Genomic DNA, 24,013 nt, shown 5'->3' with positions numbered 1-24,013 from the left:
CTTTCCTGCAAATTTGGGGAGTAACATTTTACAGACACTTCTAACTCATCTCAACTGGGCTGATGTCCATATTTCCCAGCATTCATGAAGGAATCATAAGACCGCCTAGTCGACGTCAGAGGCTGGTTGTCTATATTTCAAGTTCATCTCAGGTCTTTTAAAAACTCAATTCAAATTCATTTTCAAAACTCAAAACAGTACAGCCTTTTCCAGAAACTCAACTCCAATCATTCCAAATTCTTTCTTAGAAACATTTATCAGGCTGTGGGATTTGGATTCAGTCAAATAAATAGCGTCTTTCATTCACAAAATGCACAGAAAAATGAAATGAAAATACACCAGCTTGTCCTTAAGAGAAAAACCAAACACTTAAACAAAAGAAGCAAATAGCGAGTACAGAGCTGGAAAGAGGTTTTTCTGAGCGGGAATATGGAAGAAAAAAAACACTCTGTAAGGCACCGTGGTTTTATGAAGCACTTCAGCACAAAACCAGACGGCACAACAAGTTCTGATGATTGTTTTGTAAAAGTGGTGACCAAATTGCAGTTGCCATGGTTCCTTTTCTTAAAGGTTCAGAACTGATTTAAGTGTTGCACTTCTGGTTCGGGAGAGATGGGAGATGATGCCAGTCGGTGTGAAAACCTGACAGTTGAAGTTTCCTCTTAATTCTTCCATCCGTGACAAGAGGAAGTCTGATTTGTCTCTCTGACTCAAACACCCATCCGTCTGTCAGATGCTCTTTGGATCCTCCGTGTAACCGCTAACTGCTCTTACATGTGCTCCTAAGGCGCGGCCGGGTTCACCGTTCGCCACCACAGCGGGCTGCAGGCTTTCTGATTCATTAGGGATGTTGGCAACATGAAGCTTCTTTCTCCTCTCTTCTGTGCTGCCGTTCATCGTTCCCTCCCTCTTCCTCTTGCAGACAAGTCCGGAGTCTTCCTCACCAATGCGACCCTCTGGTATTCCCAAAAGCCGCAGGCAGACGATGGCAGCTGCTTGTTCTGCAAACTTCTTGGACTTTTCCCTGAAAGGAACACATGCGTTCACATGTCAGCAGTTTTCTGTCTGAACAACCATCAGGTGACGTCCCAACTCCAGACTCGGGACTGGTAGCTAACAAGTCTCCGTAGTGTCATACCTTACATCCCACATTTTCTTTTTTCACTTTTTACCTGAATATTTATTTGTAAAATACATTGTAAATAGTATTTTTCTTTTCAGTTTTTGATCAGAATATTTTCTATGTTGTAAATAGTATTTTTGCATCATATAGTTTATTTAATTTTATTCTCATTCTCTTTCTTATGTGCTGCTGTAACGCTCTGATTTCCCAGTCTGGGATAAATAAATAATGTCTGATTCTGAAAATGAACCAAAAGACAGGTCCAGTTCCATCATCTTAAATATGAGCTAATAATATGAGGGATGTTCAGGTATGACACTTTCATTTAATCTCTTCATGTTTCATCATATGGATTTGGTTTAATCTTCAGCTTATTGGCATCAATGAGCTGCAACAATGAGGCTGATGACTAATAATCTCAATTTTAAAGATATATATATAAAAAAAAAAAAAAAAAAAAAAAAAATATATATATATATATATATATATATATATATATATATATATATATATATATATATATATATATATATATATATATAATCGGGAGTGAAGATTAGTCCCTTTATGTGAACTGAGAACTTCATGACGTCTGAAGGCCTAAATCCTCCATATCAAGTGACAGCATTTGTCCTACTCATAATGCTCTTTTGTGTTGCTCATGTGGTAAAAAGTGTAGGAAAATGTGCTCAACCACGTGTCACCGTAAGTGGAGGAAATGAACAAACAAAACACAGAGAAATGGGAATGTGATAGTCATGCTGCATACTGTTTCATAATGGGGTGTTCTTCACCACTGGTTTTAATGGTTTCTTTCATTCTGTCATCGCTAACATGCCTGTCATATAAATACTTTAAGGTTGGGCCTTAAATAAATCCAGAAGGACTAAAGGACCCGTGTGGACCCTACTGTCAGGAAAAACAAACGTAGGAATTAACCTCTTGTCAAACTTACTTCCATCGTTCCTCCATCTGCTCTAAAGAGCTTAAACACAAACATTAATGTGAGACCTTCATAGAAACAGCATCAACACAAAGTCAAGAAAACATGACGCTGACAAAGGTGTGACTCTGACCGGGTATCACCACAGTCTGGATCTGGATGATGAGTCTTTGTGTTTTTACCTGCTATTAAAATGTGCTTTTCTAATTTTGGCTTTGGCGGAGTGTCAATAAACAAATCAGTGTGAGGATCCAGAGCTAAAAACTCTCAGAGCTGGATGATGTTGTTTACACTTGATAAGAACCAATCAGAATGCAAGCTTGTGATCCTAATCTGGGATCTGATGTGAAGTAAAGGTATGCAGAATCAACTGCCATAATGCCCATCAGGCTTGCTTTCTGACTGGTTCTTATCTGTTTGACTCTATGTGGTAAAACCACATGACGGTGATCCATTTCTTATCACATTTTCCTAAAAAGATCACTATGGCTACTATGTTGCTAAGAGACCTGTAGTTTGACCCAAAAATGATGATGAAGCCACTTCCTGTCAAACATGTCACCAATCAGAGCTCAAACTGACCGATAAAAACTGGTCCTCTATGGCTGGTGGCACCAAAAACCAGCTGAGCTGTGAGGATCGAAGGAAAATGGTAGCATGAATAACTGTAAATAGCAAAATAAAACAAAAATAAAACAGCTGGAGGAAAAAGTGGAAACATGGAAATAGTTTCTGTTGTGTGTTTGTTTCAGTGCCAATATTTTTCCTCCTGAAAGCCAAGACTTGAGAGAAGGATGAGATGAGAAAAGGCTTGGTCACTGTTGACCTGTGAGTTATTTCTACAAAGTTCTGTCAGTAATAAATTCTGTGTTGTTTTGGTTGGTCTTTACGCAGCTATATCTATAAATTCATTCATTTTTCATCATTTTAGCCTCAGAATCTGACAGCTGAGGATGTTCTGATAAATGATGGTTATCATGAGTTACCAATCAGCTGATTTCAGCCTGACGACATTCTCACAGTGAAGCGGACAACATCAAACCAGAAGCAGGGGGGAAACTAAAGCAGGTGACTGACGGAGACATAATTCTGGCTCCATCTGTGCTGACGGTTGTGAAGCAGCTGCAGACTAACTGAATACTGACCAGAGTGAAGACCTGTACTTCTTCTGAGCGACAGTCACAGTGGACTGAAAGGCTCGATCCTGAGAACGCTGCACCTGAAAACACAACACACACTCTGATCACAAGCCAGACAACAAGGTTTGCAGCTCTGGGCCACAGCCTGCCACACCTGTGGAGGTAGGTAAGAAAATATTGTTATGGTGAGTTTTCCTTTTAACTACAGGACTGTACCAATAAAAACCGACTAAGAGCTGCATCACTTTTCAAACCTGAAGTTCAACAGAGAACCTGACCCTGAGACTGTGGACCAGGTGGGTTTAATCTGCTGTTTGATCAGGAGGCCAGAGGCCTGCACTACGAAGCTGGATTTTCTGTTATCAGGGTGACTTCAGGGTTGACCCTGAGTTTTACATCCTATGAAGCTGGTTCACCTCTTGCCGGGGTAAATCACCATGGTAACTTAAGCTGGACCTGCTCTGAAGCAGGTCATGCTCTGGATAAGAGAGCGCCTCCTCCTGAACAATCAGTTCTCTTGGAAAATGGCCGACCTCTTTTTAGAACATCCCATCGATGGTGCGTGGATCGTGAGAGGAGCTTAAGAGTTTTTAAGGATGAATACAATCCGGATGGACTGCACTACATTTGTCAGCTGACTGGCTGCAAACAATATCAAATGAATTCTGTTGATTTCGCTGTACAACAGTGTGAAGAAATGAAGCTTTTCACTGATAATGTGCTTGTTCCCCGTCTGTTTAGCTCCACTGTTCAATCTGAATTAATGACGTCAATAATAATGACCACACATAGTGTAACTGCAGCACTATGAATTTATGGAGCGTACGCCTACATGTGCAGTCACAGTGAGGAATTAATATTCCAACACAAACCTGTTCACATGGGGGGTGCCGAGCCTCAAAACAACTCCATGGGAAATGTAAAGGAAAGGAAGGACCCTGAGGAAAGAGTGATCAGAGGGCGTTCTGTTTATATTTTCCCATGAATTAATATAGTATATTCTCCCGAATTTACGGATTAACAAAGCCAGCATTACTTCCTGGCTGTTGCTGCGGCAACAGTGTTGCTTTTGGCCTGGATCATGTGTTTTAATTCTGCATATTTTTGAAGAATACTTGTCTTCCTACATGGTAAAGTAGGCTGCGCTGCAGGGTTCCTCCATGTTTGTGATGGTCAGATGCTGCAAACACCACCTTTTTTATGTCAGCATGGCAGCGGAGAAAGCATCCTTCCCTCCAGACCAACAGATTAAATAAGTCTTGCTGGATTTTTGTTGGCTTAAGAAAAAACTTGTGTGTCATTATGGAGGACGGCTCACCGGCCTGTGAAGCATGACATAAAAAACACAGAATTGTGGGAGAAAGCCATTTTGGGTGCACTGCAGCGGCTCTAGTGTTTTTAATCTCTGTCTTATTTAGAATTTACGACGAGTATTTCATGTTATCGTTTTTTCCCAAGTCGTTTCTTCGGCTGCAGCAGCAGCTTCGTAATCAGGGCACAAAAAGGAAATTAACCAGCGGATTTTAATCCTCCGTTTCCATCTTGGTGCAGTGAATAAACACATCCCAGAAAACAGTGAACGTCTGCAGGAACTTTCCCAGGTGATGAGCTTCGAGCTGACAGTCTGGGCTTTATGTGAGCAGAAGTGAAGATGGCTGCATTTACAACATGTCTGTCTATGAATGGGCTGATGAGAGCAGGTGAGGCGGTGCACCTGAGAATTCATGTTAAAAAGGTTAATGGCGACAGACAGCACGTGATTTTAAATGCAGCGATCTGGATGAAACTCCCATGTGCAGGTGTGGACATCCTTCTCTTCCACCAGGTTTGTTGTCTGGTCATGAGTCGCAGTGTTGCTCTGCCGGACATTCAGTCACCACATTCAGGACGCTTTACTTTTTCCAGACGTTTCAGAGTACTTCTGCCATCAGATCCAGTCAAGTTTTTTGTATATTTCATTGCTTTTGTGATAAAAAAAATATATGTCCTCGTATTTTTTACTTCTTTCATACTTTTACAGTGTTTTTTGTAAGATGTATTAAATTAATTCTAATGTCTTTATCTTTTTTAACACCCGAAATATAAACACTTATTTGAAATGAATCAGATGAACAGATAATTTATCTGATTTCAGAATAAAAATATCAGAACAATAAATGTTTAATTAACATATGAATGATCAGGCTTTAATCCACTGGTTTGTAGTTTATACATTCATGGCGGGTGTAGGAACTTCTGGCAAGGTAAACACTGACTTCTGAGACTGAAACGGGTGGAAACGCATCTAAACCTGAGCTTCATTCATTGTTCAGGAGCTTGTAACCATTGAATTAATAACTTGTAAGTTATTAGTAGGCAGGTTTTTTTGCACGGTAACATCCTCTAGCGAGCTTTTCACGGTACGAACGTTTCTTTTCAGTGTGTCTTAGGCTACGTTCACACTGCAGGCTGAAGTGACCCAATCCGAACGTTTTACCCCTATGCGACCTGTATCTGATCTTTTCATGACAGTCTGAACGACACAGATCCGATTTTTTCAAATGCAACCCAGGCCACTTAGATACGTGGTCCTACATCTGATACGTATCTGATCTTTAGCCATGCGACTTCAGCCTGAACGGCCAGGCCGCATTAATCCGTCCTACACATCATACACGCTGTTGTTTATAAACTCTTATCTGTAAAGGCCTCACATCACTCTCCAGCACCTCCTGACTGCAACTCCGTACCCATGGTTCTCTGTAGAGACGTTGCTGCCACTGCTCCACAAAATGCCATGGCTAAAAATCTGGTTCTCCTCTTCTGTAATCTCCTCCTTAAAATGATGTTATTTAAAATGTGCTGGCTACGGTTGGATAATAAATTAAAAATTGCAACATAAGCTCCGCTGTTACCGTCCATGTTTACTTCCACAAACACGAAGACGTCACACGCCTGCTGTCACGTCGTCGTGTCTTCTACGCATGCGGGACACTTTTGGTGCATAAGGTTCATTCTGAATGTAATATCATGTACCTGAAAAACTTTTTTAGTTCATCTTGTTCATCTCCAAAAACTTTTGGAGCCAAGGTCCGGGAGTGTGTATGTTCGATTGTGTGTGTTCGACCATGTCAGATTTTTTATCTTAGCTCTGAGTCTATATGGGACAGGTTCTGGGTCTGAATCCGGACCGTGGTCCTCTGTAAGTGACCTCTGGTTTAGAGGTTTTGTTACTTAATAAAGGATGTGGAATTAGGAGTCTCAACACTTACTTTAAGATATTTCTCACTTCTCTAAAGTCTAGAAATGTTTTCTTTTTTCAGGAGTGTAATTATCTTACTGCACTGGATGACCGTCTGTTAAGAGACTTTCCCCCTCATATTAGCCTCATTTTTGCAGTGTTTCAGAATCTTTCAGGGGTTCCAAACTTATTTGGTTTCACAATCACTAAGAATAATGTGGAAAATCTCAAATATTCAGCAAGCGTCTGGTTCTGAAGCCTCCAGTTTAATCTGTCCAGACCCATCTTGCAGCTGCTGGTAAGGTTTCTGTGGACGACGGGGACATAAAGGCTCTCTTATTTAACTTTACTACCTGCTCAACAGTTTCAAGAAGGAGAGATTTTAAGAAATGTATAAATGGGTTAAGTAAATGTTATTTTACAAACGTAATATAGTTTAAGACTTTTTACTGAGGCAACTTTAGTCAGACTGAAGGATCAGCTCGGTTATGTACAGCTAGACACTGAACGTTTTTTGCTCTGACTTTCAGGCTGTTTTTCATTATTACATGATGTTCAGTTGGACTGTTCAGTGAGCTACTGGTGAAAAACAGCAGTTTTCAGAGTTCAACCACATTTCCAAACCAAACAAAGAGAAGAGGAAATGGACAGAAATGATTTTCATCTTTCACAGCGTGGAATAAAAACACAGGAATGTCCTCACCGTTTCATAGAGTGGCTGCTCCAGTTTCTCCCGCCGGCTCCACTCCAACAGGAACATTTTGGGAGTGATTTGTGGAGGATACTCCCTCCTGAAACCACATCCACAAATCACACCTTCAGAGATTTCATGTAGAAAACTAACAAACAAAACAGGAGGATCACAAGAAAACATTTATCAGAGTTTAAATACAGGTTAAACTAAAAAAAGTTGAGTACTGCAAAACTTAAATTTAAATAATTCAACCTAAAAAGGCAAACTAATATATAGACTCACTATATGCAAAGTGAGATATTGCAAGCATTTTTTGTTATGATTATGGCTTACAACTTACAAAAACCCCAAATCAAAAAAGTGTGAAAAGGTTCAGTGTTGTAGCCTCTAAGTGCTGCACGCTAATCCGCTAATTAATCCAAAACATCTGCAAAGGACTCCTGAGCATTTAAATGTTCTCGGTCTGTTCAAGTAAAATTCACAATCATGGGGAAGGTTGCTGACCTGACAGGTGTGCAGAAAACCATCATTGACACCCTCCACAAGGGAAAGCCTCAAAAGTTAATTGCAAAAGAAGTTGGATGCCCTCAAAGCGCTGCATCAAAGCACATTAAAAAATGTTGAGTGTGGAAGAAACGGGTGAACAACCAGCAGGGATGACTGGAGAGGACGGTCAGGAAAAGGTCGATCAGAAATGTGGGGGAGCTTCACCAGGACTGGACTGAGGCTGGAGTTAGAGCTTCCAGAGCCACCACACACAGACGGATCCTGGACCTGAACTTCACATGTCGTATTTCTCTCGTCAAGCCACTCCTGAACAAAACACAACGTCAGAAGCATCTTACCTGGGCTAAAGAAAAATGAACTGGGCTGCTGAGCAGTGGTGACAAAGGGCTCTTTTCTGAGCAAACTTTACATCTGATGTGGAAATCCAGGTCCCAGAGTCTGGAGGAAGACTGGAGAGGCAACAATCAAAGACAAGTGCAGCGTGAAGTTTCCACAGTGGGTGGTGATGTGGGAGCTGTGTCCTCTGGTGCTGGTCCACTGGGCTTTTTTAAGTCCAGAGTCCACGCAGCGTCTACCAGGAGGCTTTAGAGCCCTTCCTGCTTCCTTCAGCAGAAAAGCTTTTGGATATGTGGACTTTTTTTCCAGTAGGACTTGGAACCTGCCCACACTGCTAAAAGAACCAAAACCTGGTTCAATGACCAAGGATTGCTGTGCTGGACTGGCCCGCAAACTGTCCTGACCTGAACCCCGTAGAAAATCTATGGAGCAATGCCAAGAGAAAGATGAGACCCCTCCTGGTCTTCATTCCACCCCAGCAGTTCCACAGGCTGAAGACATCCATGCCACGCCGCATGGAGGCAGGAATCCATGCAAGAGGGGCTCAGACCAAGAACTGAGTTCATATGCAGGACTGTAGTCTTTAGATAGTCAATATTTCTGTACTCAAAATCTTTTTTTTTTTTTATTGATTTCATGTGATATTTAAATTTTCTGAGATTATGATTTTGGGGGTTTTATAAGCTGTAAGCCATAATCAGCAAAATTAGCTGGAAATATCTCACGTTACATGTAATGAGTATATAATATATTAGTTTCCCTTTTAAGTTAAATTGATGAAATAAAAAATATTCATATTTCCACCTGTGTACTATAAACACTATGTCAGACTCCATACAGAGATCTCCATTCCCAGGATTAATAACCATGTATGACAATGTGAATCCTTTCTCCAGAGATCAGCAGCTTCTTTTATTCAAACTTGTTTTTACAAATAAATTCCTGGGTCATTTCTCCAAACTGCTGAATGACAGAGATGTTAAGAGGACAGTAAATCTAGTGAAGTTCAGTCGGTTTCCCGATAAACAGACGTGCTACTGTTAGCATAAAACAGCTGATAACATCTACCATCACTGACATGTAAACTGAGAGAGAACTGCCAGCCACAAAAGAGAAGTTGCTATGGCTACCAACATGTTTTTAGCATCAGTCTTTGCTTATGAAAATAAGCAGCAGAGACAGAGCTGCTGACGTCAGGGTGAGAGATGGAGCTCTGAGCTTCAGTGCCTCCTTCTCTGGATCCTCTCAGCCTATAACTGAGAGGATCCACGACCACATAGCACTCTGTTCCCTCATTCAGTTTCAATCTCTTTATGTCAGAACCTTATGTTCTTCACTAAAAAAACAACCGATCCAGCATCTCAAGTTAAGCTGTGATCCTGTGTCTTTAAAGTTTAGTTCAGACTCACTAACCGTTCAAACTTGATGGGCATGGTGGTGACGTCTCCATCCATGACGGGTGTGTCCAGCTGGCTGCTGCTCTGCAGGGCGTCCCTCCTGGCCTGGAGCTGTTCCTGAGTCTGCTGGTAAAACTCCTGCAGCCCGTACGCCTCACTGCATCACAAGCATCCATCACGTCACATCACACGACACCTGAGACCACACCTGAGGATCTGCTGGTTTATGGTGACCAGAGGTCAGGAAAAGTCACCTGATCTCAGCATTGGTCTGAGCTGCCTGCACTTGTTTCCCCAGTGGAGACTCCACCTTGTCTCTCAGCATCTGACACAGGCAGTACTTTGTGTTGAAGGGATTGTTGTCATATCGGATGGCCTGGAACAACAAAATCAGTCATCTTCCCGTTCAGACAGGAACCTCGTGGCCAAGCAGGGTTTGTTCTGACGGGTTAAACATTAACCAGTCTGAAATCAGACCGCACATTCAGAATAATCTCTGATTATAGATGATTTAAAAAAATACTGGAACAAAAGAAATCAATCAACCATAAACCAATTCAAATCAATCAATGATTTCTCTGACCCTCCTGACTGCAGGTCAGACCAAACCAGACCTCTAGACAGTGACTTACATATTTGAGGTATTCCTCCATCACCTTCTCCACCGCCAGGGGTCCCTGGCTGCTGAACACTGACGGGTTCCACATGGCGGAGCGGGCCAACATGACGGAGGAGGCGCCCGTCACCCGTCGGAACTCTGCGATGTCGCTGTGGCTTTTCACCAGATCCAGAGAACCTCCGCTAGAAGACACCGACATCTTTACTGGTTTGGTTAAGGGTTTGTTAAATCAGCTGGTAAAACCTGTAAATCTGATCTAAGACCAGAGTTAAATTCTGTATTTTAAACTTTTTTTTTCTGAACTAATTTCAAAGCTGATTTCTAAATAAATCATGATGGCTGGATGTTTGGCAAAAGAACATCTTCAGAGGTTTGATACAAAAATGTGACAAACTTCAGTTAACGGCTGAAAAACTACGTAAAAAAACAAAGAAATAAATAAATCAAGGAAAAGTTTCCTTTCATAAACATAAACCTGAAACAGCCAGAGTGTGTGACCTACTTTGCGATGACGGGGATGGAGACGGCCTGAGCAACGGCCTGGATGTAGTCACAGTGGACGGGATGCCGGGGCCTCTCCTCCTTAAACCTGAAACACATGAACCAAGATGGCTTTCACTTTCTCTTCTACCTGCTGTTCTCTGTTGTCAGAAACATCCAGAAAGTTCTTTGGTTTCAGCTCAGCCTTCAATGTGGAAATCTTATTTCATAGACAAAAATATTTCACATTTCTTCAGACTGCAACCCAATAGCTCCTGTTTGGGGATGAATGAGGTCATTTTCATGAATTCAAGTATTCAGCAGATCAGAGACAAGACTGCAGGTCAAGTGAAGTCTGTGGGACAATTAGCTTCCAATTTTTTACTAAATCAAAGCCCAAAATTGTGGATCAGTTTATCAGGAAGACAAAATTTCTTGTTCATCTGATCACAAACAGACTAAATTTAAATTTGAAAAACCTGATGTAGGTTTAGAAAGAAAGTGTGCGCTCCTGATATGAAGAAACCTGGTCAGATGAGCAGATTAAGGCTGGAACACACTACCAGATAATCGATTTTTGTCCTGATCTCCACCTTACGATCAAAGCCAGCATGTGGATGACATCACATGACGTACGACAGGTTTTGACCCCGCCCACCAGGCGGTAGCGGGCTCATGCTGTTATACGAGTTCTTTGACTGACGTTAATAAAGCACCATTAACACAGTGAGAGTGCTGTGATTAACGTGACAACACTATTATTCTCGTCACTGGTTGATGCAGAAACTAGTCGTTTTTCTTTTGTGTGTGTTTTTCGGAAAGTAAGAGGACGAAAACAACCATCATTGCTGCTTCCTTGTTCGTTTACACTGAAGTCTTGCTTGAAGGCGAGTTCTGGAATATTAAAAGCGAAGAACCTGATAGTCTGTTAGCGTGTGGTGTGCTCTTTATAAGACAAGAAGAGAGAAATCTTGTGTGATCTGTCGCGCTGATCGTTTGTTGACATCAAGCGTGTGGTCTCTAAATCTGTGAAGATCTGAAGAATCTTGTAATGTGTGCCAGCCTTTACCTGCCGTGAACAGCGATGGCAGAAACGCCGGTCTTCTCAATCCTCTGGACCAGACGGACTGTTTCCTCCAGCTGAAAGCAGCAGAGTCAGAATCAGAATCGTCTGTGTTATCGTTGTTGTAACAACAAAATTTGAGCAGTTTATTAAAATGGTGACTTTTAAAATATTTTAAATAAATATTGTAAAACAATAGAAATGAGTGCAAAAAATGATATGAAATACAACAGAAAAGTGTAAACAAACAGAATTTAAACAGTAAATAGTGCAGACGGAGAGAATGTAGACCAGGGGTCTCCAACTCCGGTCCTCGTGAGCTACTGTCCTGCAGGTTTTAGATGTCTCCTATTACAACAGAAGGACCGGCTTTTTTGCAACTTTCAGTTCTTATCAGTGTGATTTTGAATTGTTTAATGTGGTTATTGCTCTGGGAAAGAAACTGTCTCTTAGTCTACTAAGAAAGATTCCACATCTGGGCAGATTTACAGCTTCACTTATTCCAACTTTCAAATATTTTTCAACATATTCTCTTTGGTTTTTCTTAATTTATGAGATAATTATGATCCAGGATGTCCACAGTGATCATGACAACAGCTTGCAGGCTGTAGAGTCAGAACCTTCATGTTTAACTTCATAGAATAACTCATTTTTAAGAGATGAAGAGTTTACACTGAGAGAAGAATAACCTGTCCCATAGTTTGACTATAAAACCCGTAGCTGTTAACCTAAAACCTGCAGCCTCTGGTTCTACAGAAATGAGTGTGACGTAGTGGAAGGATAGTCCTGAAAGATTTAACTTCCTGTGGATCGGAACACAGTTGAAGAACCTGGAAATATGTCATTCATTTATATGGTTAATTTAATGAGAAAACATTAATGACCTAATTAATTCAGAAAACCATTTGTGTAGCAGTGAATTTACTTTGCTTCCTTACTTTCTCAACAGCACACTTCCTGTTAGATTTTCCATTTCAGGATACTGAACTTTTCAGTTTTCACATCTCGTAAACGTCAACCTGACCTTTAACAACCAGTTCCCTGTTCCTGCTTTCCTCTCCGTATTTTTATGTCCTAACTGCATTTCCTAAAGTTTCCCCTGAATGTTCCTCTCTCCCTGTATATCTGAAGCCTGAAACAAACAACCCACTGTAATTATCTCAGGTAAAGATGGAAGGAAACATCACAGCAGAGGGAAATCTGAGGCTGTATCATAGAAAATACTGGATGATTATAGGCGTTTAGTTTTAAAGTGTTTGGTGTTAAAATTACAAACTACTTTTAGTTTGGTTTATTAATCAAAACTGAGAAAAATAACCTGTGGTCCAGTTCATATCCAGAACAACCTTTTACAAACTAACCAATTTATGAGATGTGACCAGGATAAAGATGGAAATTCTTCATTACAACAGGTCAGTCACAATTTAATCTGTTATCTGCCGAGTTATTCTGGTTCTGGTCGGGGACTAACTGTTGGCTTTGACTCAAAAATAAGGAGATGAAATAATCCATCCTGTTACCATGTCAGTGTTACTGTCATCACTTTTATGAATGAGTGTGAAAAAACCCAATGGGACACATTTAAAAAAGTTTATGAATCAATCTGATCAAGAGAAAATCCTTCAATGGTAGGATGATGGAGTTGTGGTTACTATGGTTACTGCAAAACTTCCATCAGCATCACTGGAGCAGAGCTACAACTGATAAAGCTGCACCACAAACACAAGAAGATAAAAAAAAAGAGACAAAATACTAGTGACATAATAAGAAATTTGATCTCACCGACGGGAGAATTCGGATTTTACACGTCACTGGTTTGGAAATTCCCATAACAAGTTTCTTCAGGATCTACAGGCAGAAAAAAAATTTGAGATTCCAGTTCAAGTCTTCTTCTCCACAAACAATCGTCATCTGTAAACTCAGAGGAACAGAAGAGCTCACAGCTTCGATCTTGTCAGGATCTGACAGAAGAGCAGCTCCCATCCCCCCCTGCAGGACAACAGAGAGCAGAGTCAGCCACAGGGTCAGAGGTCAACTTAACACTGACCCTTTACCAACCTTGGTGGAGTATTCCTTGGGACAGCCCATATTCACATCCACCGCAGCAACGTCCTTCTCCCTGTATGACAAACACAAATGCTTTCAGTCTGCAGTGATGTTAGTGGCTGTGTAGAAGACGAGGAAGCTGTCAGTCCCAGAGGAACTGATGATGACAATAAACTGTTTTCTAAGCTCTACTGGGGATAAAATATGGGTTGATAAAATTTACAAATGATTTCATTCTGTTTTTCTGTCATTTTACAGAGTTCCACCTTGGTTGGAATAATAATTTTGATAATAACTTACTGAAAACCTCAGATGAAGAAAAATAATATTTTGCTTATTTGGGGTTCAGCTTTTCACTCAAACTCTCCACCTCTATGTGCCCCATCTGATGCAGAACTACACCACTGCAATTTCTCCTTTATGGCTGAGTGAGATTAGTTAAACCTAGGGTCAAAGTTTTGAAGCTGAGTGTGAACAAGCTAATGTAAAACAGTGAACAGCTAATGGTCCAATTCTTCCTGAAAGCTTGAGTCAAGCTACTGTTCAAGATTATTAAAAAAAATAATTTCAAAGGAAATAACAGAGACAGAATTCTGTCTCACTTCAACACTGTCAAGTCAAAGCTCAAAGCCAAGAACTCACACGAGACGGGCCACAGCCAGCGCCCGTTCTGGGTCTGCAGTTCCCTGAAAACCAGCAGACAGACTCGGTGTTAACGTGGGACAAACTGGAAGAAGCGGAAGGAAGTAAACTGGTGTCTCACCATCTGGAAGACCACTTTGTCCTTCTCCCTCTCACAGGTCCTGAACATCACACGATCATCTGGAGCTACAAAATCCACTGTTTGCAGAACCTCTGACACACACACACACACACACACACACACAGTCAGATTATACTAACCTGGTAAGCATAATTTAGTAATAAAGATATTTGGTTTAGACTCTAGGTAGGAGAACGGTTCACACTACACCCTGATTTACAAATAAAAATATGGAGCTTGTCTGAATAATGTGGAGCAACCTCCTCCAGTAGTTCCACCTAAAGATCAAACCTGTCTGAGATTGTTATCAGTGGTCTAAACAGACAACACAAGCTAAATCTAGCACAGAAAACTAAACCCACCACGTTTTCTCAACTAAAATCCTACATGAAGAATCATTTGGAACACCATGTAGAAGACTGGGCCAATAATCACTCAATAACCCTTTAATCCAAGTCATATTTTTCTGCTTTTTTTTTTTTTTTTTTTTGCTGTTTTTTTATGTGAAAATACATGTAGAAACTCAAGCCTTTTAATCGCAGTCAACATCCAGTCATTATTTTTCGAGAACAGCCACAGAAGTCAGATTATGAGGCTAAAATGATATAAAATTAAGGTATCAATAGATATAGCAGCATAAAGGCCAATCACAACAACAAAACAGAAGTTATTAAAATGGTGAGCTCGTAGAGTATTAAAGGGTTAATTAAAATTAGGGGTAAGTTAATAGTAGATTGTTTTTGTCATTTCAAATAATTAAATACCAACTGTACCCACTTTAACTGTGTCAAAATCTGACAGTTCAGACCCTCGTGGACACGGTAACTGCTGAATCTGGAGTTTTCCCTCCCATACACAGCAGAACACACACGCCTGCATTCATCCAGGGTTTCCGGTTGTTTCAGACCACACACAGGGATTTCACCCACGCAGTTACTGGTTTTCCCCCAGTGAAGAGGCCCACACTGACCACATCTCTGCTCAGGTACAAGCTGGTGCTTGGAGAACAGGTGTAGTCTAACTGGCTAGCTGTTAGCAACAGGTTACTAACTAACTAACTAACTAACCAACTAACTGACTGTAGTTCATTACTCTGTGGGGTAAATTGTGATGGACAGCTTGCCCTTTAGGTGATCTACTGAAGTTTTCCAGGGATTTTGATCCTGTCCAGGAGGATTACAATCCAGTCACAAAATAAAGTGTTTATTCAGAGTAGGGATTTCACGATTAAAAAATGTCTTGGTCTGATTTCATGTCAAAGAAATACTGACAATTTTACAGTTATCATGATTGTTGTGTTAATTTACCAACACTGTAAATGCTTGAAATCACATCAACGCTCCTTATAGGTCTTTAAGTTTTAATTAAGGCAGTCAAAAATAATCCATCAATGCAAAGAGATTAATTAATGTGTAATTAACACATATTTTGTTTTCCTCTTTACGCTGCAAAGTTATTACTCATGAAATGTAGCGTGACATTTAAATCCGGCTCTATGGTGCAGCTTGACCACGTAGCGGTGGCGAAACATTGGACCGTAGCCACGTCCTTCACAACACCCTCACGACACTCATCATACAGGGCAGGAGACACTGCTGGTGGATTATTTAGTCGCAAGTCTTCTGTCTGACTTGAAAGGTGATGGCAGCTCATGCTGAATAAAAGCAAAGCGGTCAGAGCAGTGGGAGGAGTCTGTAGCAGTGGGAGGAGTCTGTAGCAGAGCGCTGCAGGTGGCGCTCGATTTGTAACTAAAAACAGCACAAGAGGAAACTAAGAAGGAGCAAAAAATGGGATCATTTCATTTTTATGATCATTGAAAACCCAGATGGTAATTGAGATTAAAATTCAATAAATCGCCCAGCCCTAGAATTTGCAATTATTTCTGTGAGAAAAGCTGATTTTCGGTATGTAGGTGATTGTCACAAAGCTGAACTGAATTCATCAAAACCTTAATGTCCATAAAATCATAAAAATGTCAGAATCTTCATGAATAAGGAGGATAATCCTTGTTTATGAAGATTCTGACATTTTTCAAACCTTACATTTAGAGGATGGCTGCAGAATGACCCACGTGATTTATCAAATAACTTAGTTTTTCTTTAGTGCTCATGTTATGCTGATCTGTTGTTATGCTTCAGACATGATATTTTGTGGAAAGTGACAATATTGAGGAAAATTTCTAATTAATTAATCATGAATTTAATACCATAATTAATTTTAAATTTAAGTAATTGTGACATCCTTAATTCAGAGACTAAATCCACAATGAGTGGATCCAGTGATCCATGATAACACCATTATCTATCAATGTTGACTGGGATGAAATGAGTTAAGGTTCAACATGCATATGTGTGTGTATATATATATATATATATATATATATATATGCTGAAAGAAAAATAAAGTGTTTGTTACCGTTCTCTACCCTCTGACACAGGACCATTTTGATGTCAATCAGCTCCTGGAGAACAAAAAGAGAATTCACTTTAACACTGATGGTAACACTGAGGTGAGTATTGTTCCTCTGATCCAGCATGTGTCACCTCACAGTAAACCACATCAGCTCCATAGTCCAGAGCCAGCAGCCTCATTGGCAGAGTCCCCACTCGGACCATGGGGCCCAGGGCGGTGATATTACTGAAAATCAGCCTGCCTGTGGCCATGATAGCGACTTAGTCCATCTGTAGACAACACAGAGGAGTCACAGTCACAACCTTGTTTTTTTTTACCACATTAATCTTTTATTGAAAATATGTTAATAAGCTTAAGTTAAAGTTCATTTGATTCAAATAAAATACATTGTTTAAGGTTTCTTTATTACAATTATTGATTTTTAACTTAGTCAAACATAAGTTTAAAAATCTTAAGGTATATCTTATCTCAGCTAGGCAGTTTTATTAAAACACAGAGCAGCGGAAGTCCATGGTTTATTAATTATTTAACTGGAACAGTTACAAATAAATAAAAACTAATTAAGACGAAGTGAGGACAATATGGCGTTGAACTGAAGAAACAGTGGTCTCGTGCTCTGCGTGCTGCACGTGGTGGCTGACAAGCGTTTAACATTTAAACCGCAACTTTTCTGAATGAGGTTTGGCAGAAACATAGCTAAGCTAAGCTAGCATTTCGGCGGCTTCGCCGACACCGATTTAGCGGAATATTTCTGGAATAAAACATCAACATGGAGCCAAACACACGGTGTTTACACGTCCTTTTCATGTTTACTACAAAACCTTCCGTTAACCTAACTCACCGGCATTTATTTACTTATGACAACGGCAGGGATGTGTGGTCATGTGGCAGCAACATAAACGTGCTGCCCAACTTCCTGTTTAGACATACGTCATCCTGAGGTCACAACCCCTGGCTCAGGTATAGATGGTTATATGTATAAACCTCAGAGCTCTTTTTCATGATTTCTTTTTTTAAAAATAAGATACTCCCGTGCAGTATCTTAGCACTTCCTGGGACTGCACTATTCTGGACGGAGAGATCTGTTATTTCTCAAGGTATCTGTTGGAGCCACTTCTCCAGTGTGACATGCTACATTGTTTTTTGTTGTTTGTTTGTTTTTAACCTGAGGGGTATTGCACGAAACCAGAATAAAGAAATCCAGGATAATTAAGCAAGCCCAGCTTGACCTAGCTTGCGCGGCCTATCCTGGCTTAATTGGTTGCACGTTTGCTGAGCCAGGATGAGAAGGTGCGGCTAGGTTAAGCCAGGTGAAGATAGTTGGATAAGTGCGTGTGCACGGCATACTGAAGCAGACCTCGCGATCGCTCACAGAATCACCGATGGGGAAAAGAATAAAAGTCGCGCGTCCAACGTCACGGCCGCTGAACAACAGCTCCTGACGGAGTTCTCTGACGAAGTTAAGGATATTATAAGGAAAAAAGGCAATACCAATGCCATAAGTAAAGAACGCGAGAGAACCTGGCAGACAATAGCCGACCGGCTCAATGCGTAAGTGGTCAAAAAACTGTACAATTAATAAACAGTGCTCCACTGGAACTGTCATAATTAGGCTACAATTAAAGGATTACTTTTCAAATCCACTAACTGTTGTATACTTTAAGAGTGACAAGCAGGTGCATGTTACTCAGGAAATGTAGAGTATGATTAGGTGCAAACAATTATCCACAATGTGTCATTTAATCTATTTTCCTCATGTAACGTTTTTATCTATTTTATCTTTCTGTCCTTCATAAAGGACAAACCTGTCTGGCCATAAAAGGACCTGCAGCAAGAAAAAATTAAATATAAGAACATTTTGCAGGCTGGTAAGTGACTCCAAAGTAGATAACCGTGAACAAATGAGGTGAATAAATGAGGTGTCTGCTGACATGTTCAATGTCTGTATGATTGTAGCAGTTAAAAAAAGGCCTATAGAACTGGCACAGGGGGCGGCCCACCAAGCCAGGATGTGACTCCAGCAGAGGAACTGGCCTCCATTTAAATAAAGGGAGGCCAGTGATGGAGGGGATCCAGGGAGGGACAATAACTGACTCTGTCCCAGCCACAGAAACTGTCCGCTTCATACAAGGTACACAAAGTACTGCAATTCTACTGCACATGGAACACAATCAAATATAATAAAGTGTCCGACTTTGGATAACCTTGCAGTGTCTGGGAACACAATTACACTTTTGGAGCCACCAGAAGATGATCCGGTTAGTACAGTGTCTCCAAATCACAGGCTTGGTATGTTCTGTGAAATCTTAATCCGAGTCCTCTCGCTGCATGTATACGGCAGGGGGAAGGCACATCTGCAGCTGCAGAATGCACGTCTGCAGATGAGGAGACTGTGTCAGTGGAGTCCAGAAGGCTTGAGGCATGTCAGTTTTATGGGATTGGCCTGCTTATTTATTCCATGAAGGATATGAAGTCAGTGATGTGGTGCTAATAGAAAATGTGTAGCAGGACCCGGATGCTGCACAGTCTCCTAAGCGGCCTGGTAACATTGTGAATATTGGCTAAAGTAAATCTACGTTATGCACAAATCCTGCTGTGCTAACTGACATTTCCTTTACAGACCTCACAAACTGTCAGAACGCTTTATTCAGGGCACCTGGAGAGAGAGAGAGAGCTGGCAGATGTTAAAAGCTGACTCAAAAAGAGAAAGCTCCAAGGAATGGAGCTGGATCTTGAGATTAAACGCCGGACACTCAGAAAACTGCTGGAAATCCAGTAACCGAAAATCTGTATCTCTCAATGACATAGTCATCTCCAAAGGCCAGGGGATGTGACCTATGGGGGGCCAAGTGTAAAAATTCAGTATAAAAGTTGTAGCTGACACATTTTCATTATTTATCTCACTTTTCTCACATTTAGCACATTTTTCCTACATTTAACATAACTTTTAACCACATGTATAATGGTCAAATAGAACATCTAAATCTAAATTTTAAATCTAAATCTAAATGTTATATGTTATATCTAAATGTTTAAATCACCCCATAGTGACCTGTCCCTGGAGACTCGTCACGTCTGAATGCTCTTCCTCGTCCAGCACATCCTCCGAAAAAGGGGCAAGCCATTATGAAGAGGGAACAGGTGAAGGGGAGTTGGACCTGAATATTCTACATTGCCCTCGTCACGGATTTCTTTGAATACACCTTTGTAACCTCATCCGCTGTGTTTTGTAATCTCAATTACTGCAATAAAACACATATTTATAAAACCTCTGACAGCAATTTGACGAGCAGTCTTCATTAGCATAGCAATATAACACTTGGCCTGATGAAATCATGCACTTATGACCAAGTTGATATTGTGTGATGAAATCGTGATCCTGTATTTAAATAAAATGACAAAAAAAAAAAAAAAAAAAAAAAAAAAAAAATTATATGCACTGCACTAGCACTACACGACAGCACCTGGGTCTAACTGGACTCAAAAGCGGTCTAACACTTAATTATGACGTCCCATCTTGTTTGAATTCATGCTTGTGTTGTTCTTACTCTCAAATGTAAGTCGCTTTGGATAAAAGCGTCTGCTAAATGACTGTAGAACAGAATAGAATAATAATACTGCAACTCGAATCCATATAAAAAGGCTGTTGCGATTACAAACAGATTTGGATTAAATGTACAGTGACTGTATATGTAATATTTTAATACTGGATGATTAAAATGACGCGCCATACTTAGGAAGACCATGGACATGCTGTAAAACACATTAATTCCTCATAGAATTGACGTTGGACATGCAGGTGACTCGCTAGGATTAATCTTAGCCTGAGCAGTTAGCCTGGTCTGGAGCAGGCTAGCTGCAGCGGATAAATCACCACAGTAACTTGGCCGGGTTTAGTTTGAGCTGCTTTCATGCAACCGACTTAGGGCTAAATTCAGCCAGGATAACCAACATATCCCGGCTTAATCCCTTATCTTGGTTTCGTGCAATACCCCTCTGTTCTTTCCAGCCTCATGACGGCAGAATGGTGGTCTGGCTGCTGTATTGTGCTGTACAAATTTATTCTGCCAAGAGGAGCCTTTTAGATATGGGGCTCCCCCTTGAATCTTAAATGTTATTTTTTATTATCATTTTAAAATATATTTTTGTTTATAACGGCTGGACCAGACCAGAGAAACAACAGAAGGAAAAACGTGGAGAGAGGAGAAACAGGAAGAGAAAAGATAAAAAAAGGAAAACAAAATAAAAAGGTAGAAAACAGACCACAACAACTGCAATCAAAGCAAAACAGAGAAACGAAACAACTGCTACACCTGGAAAGAAACAGTAAACATCCTAAAGGCTTCTAAAAAACCACACCTTCACAAACATACATCTAATGAGGACCCGTACATCCTGCATCCACACCCACGCCATATAGTACAAAGCACCATCTCTCCCCAGCCCACTCAGGCTACTCTCCACCCACCCAAAAACCTCCCACCACCTCTTCTGTCCATTTGCCCAAAACCCCACCCATCCTTCCACATACCCAAGAGCCCCACCTATTCATCCTCCCACCCAACAGGTAGGGACACAACCACAACACCCAGTCACCCTACCTGAGACCCGTTCAATGCCCCCACCAAGACAATTCCCTCCCACATCCACAACCTACCCCCTCCCTTCCCAAACCCCCACCCACCAGCCCAGCCTATTTTCTGGTGAACATCTCTGAATGCCATGCTTCCCTTTTTTTCTTTCTTTTTTTTTTTTTTTGGTTTGCACTACTTAAAACCCTACATGTTTATTTTAACCCACAAAGGATGATGGGACACGTCTGGCTCTGCATCTTAATCATCCTCATCTTGCTCTTCCTCATCTGAACTTTCACCCTTTCCTGTCTCATCCTTCTCTCTCTGGACTCTTACCCTCTGAAAACTCTATATCCAAGTCTCCCTGATCAGTCTCCCTGCTTTTAAGGATCTTTTTTACCTCTGTCATGGAGATGTCCCCTGAATAAAATCGAATGCAAACAGTAGAATAAAGTCCTGACATCCATTACAGATGACATTAATAAATTAAATTTTTTCTAAAGAAAATAAATAACCTCAGCACTGAAAAATCCCTCCAATGGAATCTAACATTTAAATTATGTTAATTGTTAATTACATGATCATCTTTTTCCTTAAAATGTGATGGAAAAAATGGAAGCCATTTGAAAAGACAGATATGAACAGGTTAGTCATGTAACACCCCTCACATGTGACATAATCTTGCAGCTACAGTTGTCCTAAGGATAGACAGGACTTAATGAAGTAACGTGAAGTGTCAGAGAAAGGAGCCAAACTGTAATGTCCTCTATGAATTGCTGGGTCTCAGGAGGATATGGAAGTTAAAGTGGTTCTTGGTGGTTCTACGCTGTGACAACGCACCTACATGCCAAAAATCAGCTTCTCTTGGTGCTCTCTGACCTGCTGGGCCTTTGGGGCCTCGGGCTCCCCCCGTCCCCCGCTGATGCTTCGGGGTGCGGCGTGATCGCGGCCCCCTTGCGGGTACACATTTCCTCCTTGTTGCACGGCAACACATGCATATTAACACGTGCATGCTAACAAACGTGCTCGTCTCTCCATCCGCTTCTCACTAGATGTAGCTGATGTTTGTGTGTTGGTATGTTTGTCTGCAGGTACGTTTGATGACTATTGTAATTTTTTATATCATCATCATCCTATTTTTCTTTTGGTATCATGTAGTACTGTGGTAGTTTATGTTGTTGTTTTTTTTGTGATATGTTCTGGGCAGCATAGACAACTGTTATTTCCACATTTTAATCCTGTCCTTTTCTCCCCCCTTTTTTTTTCTCTCTCTCTCTTCCTCTATCTCCCTGTCAGGTTCGGCACTGACATATAAGACTAAAGAAAATAAGATTACAATAAAAATAATAAAAATATCAAGGGCAGCCATGTATATAACATGTCTCCCTTGGTAGAGCAAATCTGTCAAGCAAAATATGGCACACAGACCACCGTTCTGAATGTTAGGATGCTGGACAGGACAGGGTAAAAAGAAAAAAAAAAAAAAAAATCAGCTTCTCTCGCAGAGATAACATCAAATTTAGAATTTTAATATGGCACGTGTACTAACTTTGTCATTTATTTGTTAATATGTTAAAAATTAGGGTGCTAATTTCAAAGATTAATTTCTTCATTGATGGTTTAATTTTCACTTCCCTGGTAAAAATCCCAAATTTATTTGATAAACGCTGGCTGTATATTTTTTCCAGTTATCTGTGTCATGGCTCATGCTCATTCTCACTCCCTGCTTCCTGCTGACCATATTTGGATCACCAATTATCACCGCTATTAGGACTGCGCAGCTGGAGGACATCAAGCCATCATTCTCACCCCCACATAAACCTCACCCGGACCTCCAGTCATCGCTGGATTATACTACTCATCGTGAACCGTAACTGAACCTCGTCCACACCACGGAGAATCCTGTCTGCCCGCTCCAGCCCGTCCTTCCAGCGAACCCTGCATACTTCACTGCACAATTCTAATAAAGTGTCTTTGATCATTCTCCGAGCGCTCCTCTCCTTGGATCCATACACCCAATCCGTGACAATCTGTCCACCCCTTGAATGATCTTGCGACCCGACCCGTAGTTTGAGAACAACTAATGTAGATTCTTAAGTGTAAATTTATTATTATTTTTTCAACGGGGCTCTGAGGATTTGGTAAGTGTCTGATAATGATCAAAGTAGAAGTCAATAATTAATTCCAGTGAAGGCCTGGACTGAGCAGCAGGTAAAATTAACACAGCTGCTTTGTTAGCTGAACATGACTCAAGTTGCTCCTGGTCTCTTAGAAACAACATCTGGTTTCTGTACAGTCGATTATGGACTGAACCACACAGAAACAATGGAAAAGTGTGCTTTACTAATAATTCATTTGATATTTCGGACAGCTATCAGAATGCATGACTTTACCATACCTGCATTATAATAAACTCAGACTTAAATTAATTGTTTTCAAGACTTTGTTCATCTCTGCATGTAGACAGATATTTCTATTTCCAGCATTTTTGCAGTTGCACATGGAAGTCTGCATCAAGGATTATAAAATTGTTTTTGTATAAAAGTTGTTTTTTTCTGAAATGTAAAGTTATTTAGTCCTTGGTAAAAATGTTTCAGCATTGTACTTTTGTTTTGTAAATGTTAACATGGTTACTATGATGTAAATGTGTAATGCAAAAATGAATTTATTTTCTTAACCTGTTCTTTCCAGCATCAT

General features: G+C 40.6%; 1 protein-coding gene across 2 annotated transcripts; it reads right to left on the bottom strand.

Annotated features, from left to right (window-relative positions):
* Positions 1–237: 237 nt before the first annotated feature.
* Positions 238–17,692, bottom strand: dus2 (dihydrouridine synthase 2). Of its 2 annotated transcripts, none has more exons than XM_041997360.1 (16): positions 17,584–17,692; positions 16,874–17,011; positions 16,746–16,791; positions 14,331–14,422; positions 14,210–14,253; positions 13,580–13,640; positions 13,463–13,510; positions 13,304–13,369; positions 11,528–11,598; positions 10,481–10,567; positions 9,992–10,160; positions 9,614–9,735; positions 9,376–9,516; positions 7,129–7,216; positions 3,212–3,285; positions 238–1,024 (listed from the first exon to the last, which is right to left on the bottom strand). In XM_041997360.1, exons 2-16 carry the CDS (start codon positions 16,991–16,993, stop codon positions 730–732), a joined length of 1,524 nt encoding a protein of 507 aa, XP_041853294.1. In that variant the 5' UTR covers positions 16,994–17,011; positions 17,584–17,692; the 3' UTR covers positions 238–729. The 2 variants fall into 2 exon arrangements, with proteins under 2 accessions (XP_041853294.1, XP_041853295.1); XM_041997361.1 differs by lacking the exon at positions 238–1,024 and adding an exon at positions 1,651–2,696.
* Between the last annotated feature and the right edge of the window lie 6,321 nt (positions 17,693–24,013).

The sequence above is a fragment of the Melanotaenia boesemani genome, chromosome 10, assembly GCF_017639745.1.
Source record: "Melanotaenia boesemani isolate fMelBoe1 chromosome 10, fMelBoe1.pri, whole genome shotgun sequence".
In the NCBI taxonomy this organism is placed as follows: Eukaryota; Metazoa; Chordata; class Actinopteri; order Atheriniformes; family Melanotaeniidae; genus Melanotaenia; species Melanotaenia boesemani.
The sequence above is the reverse complement of the archived record's forward strand: the minus strand, read 5'-3'. Positions and strand labels throughout refer to the sequence as shown.

Excerpts from the sequence above, each read along its gene's own strand:
- dus2 (XM_041997360.1), bottom strand. The coding sequence starts at position 16,993 with ATGGCCACAGGCAGGCTGATTTTCAGTAATATCACCGCCCTGGGCCCC. Across the intron at positions 14,423-16,745 it reads GTGTCAGAGGGTAGAGAACG|AGGTTCTGCAAACAGTGGAT; the intron begins GTAACAAACACT and ends TGTGTGTGTCAG. Across the intron at positions 10,161-10,480 it reads TCCATCCCCGTCATCGCAAA|CGGAGGTTCTCTGGATCTGG; the intron begins GTAGGTCACACA and ends GGTGTCTTCTAG.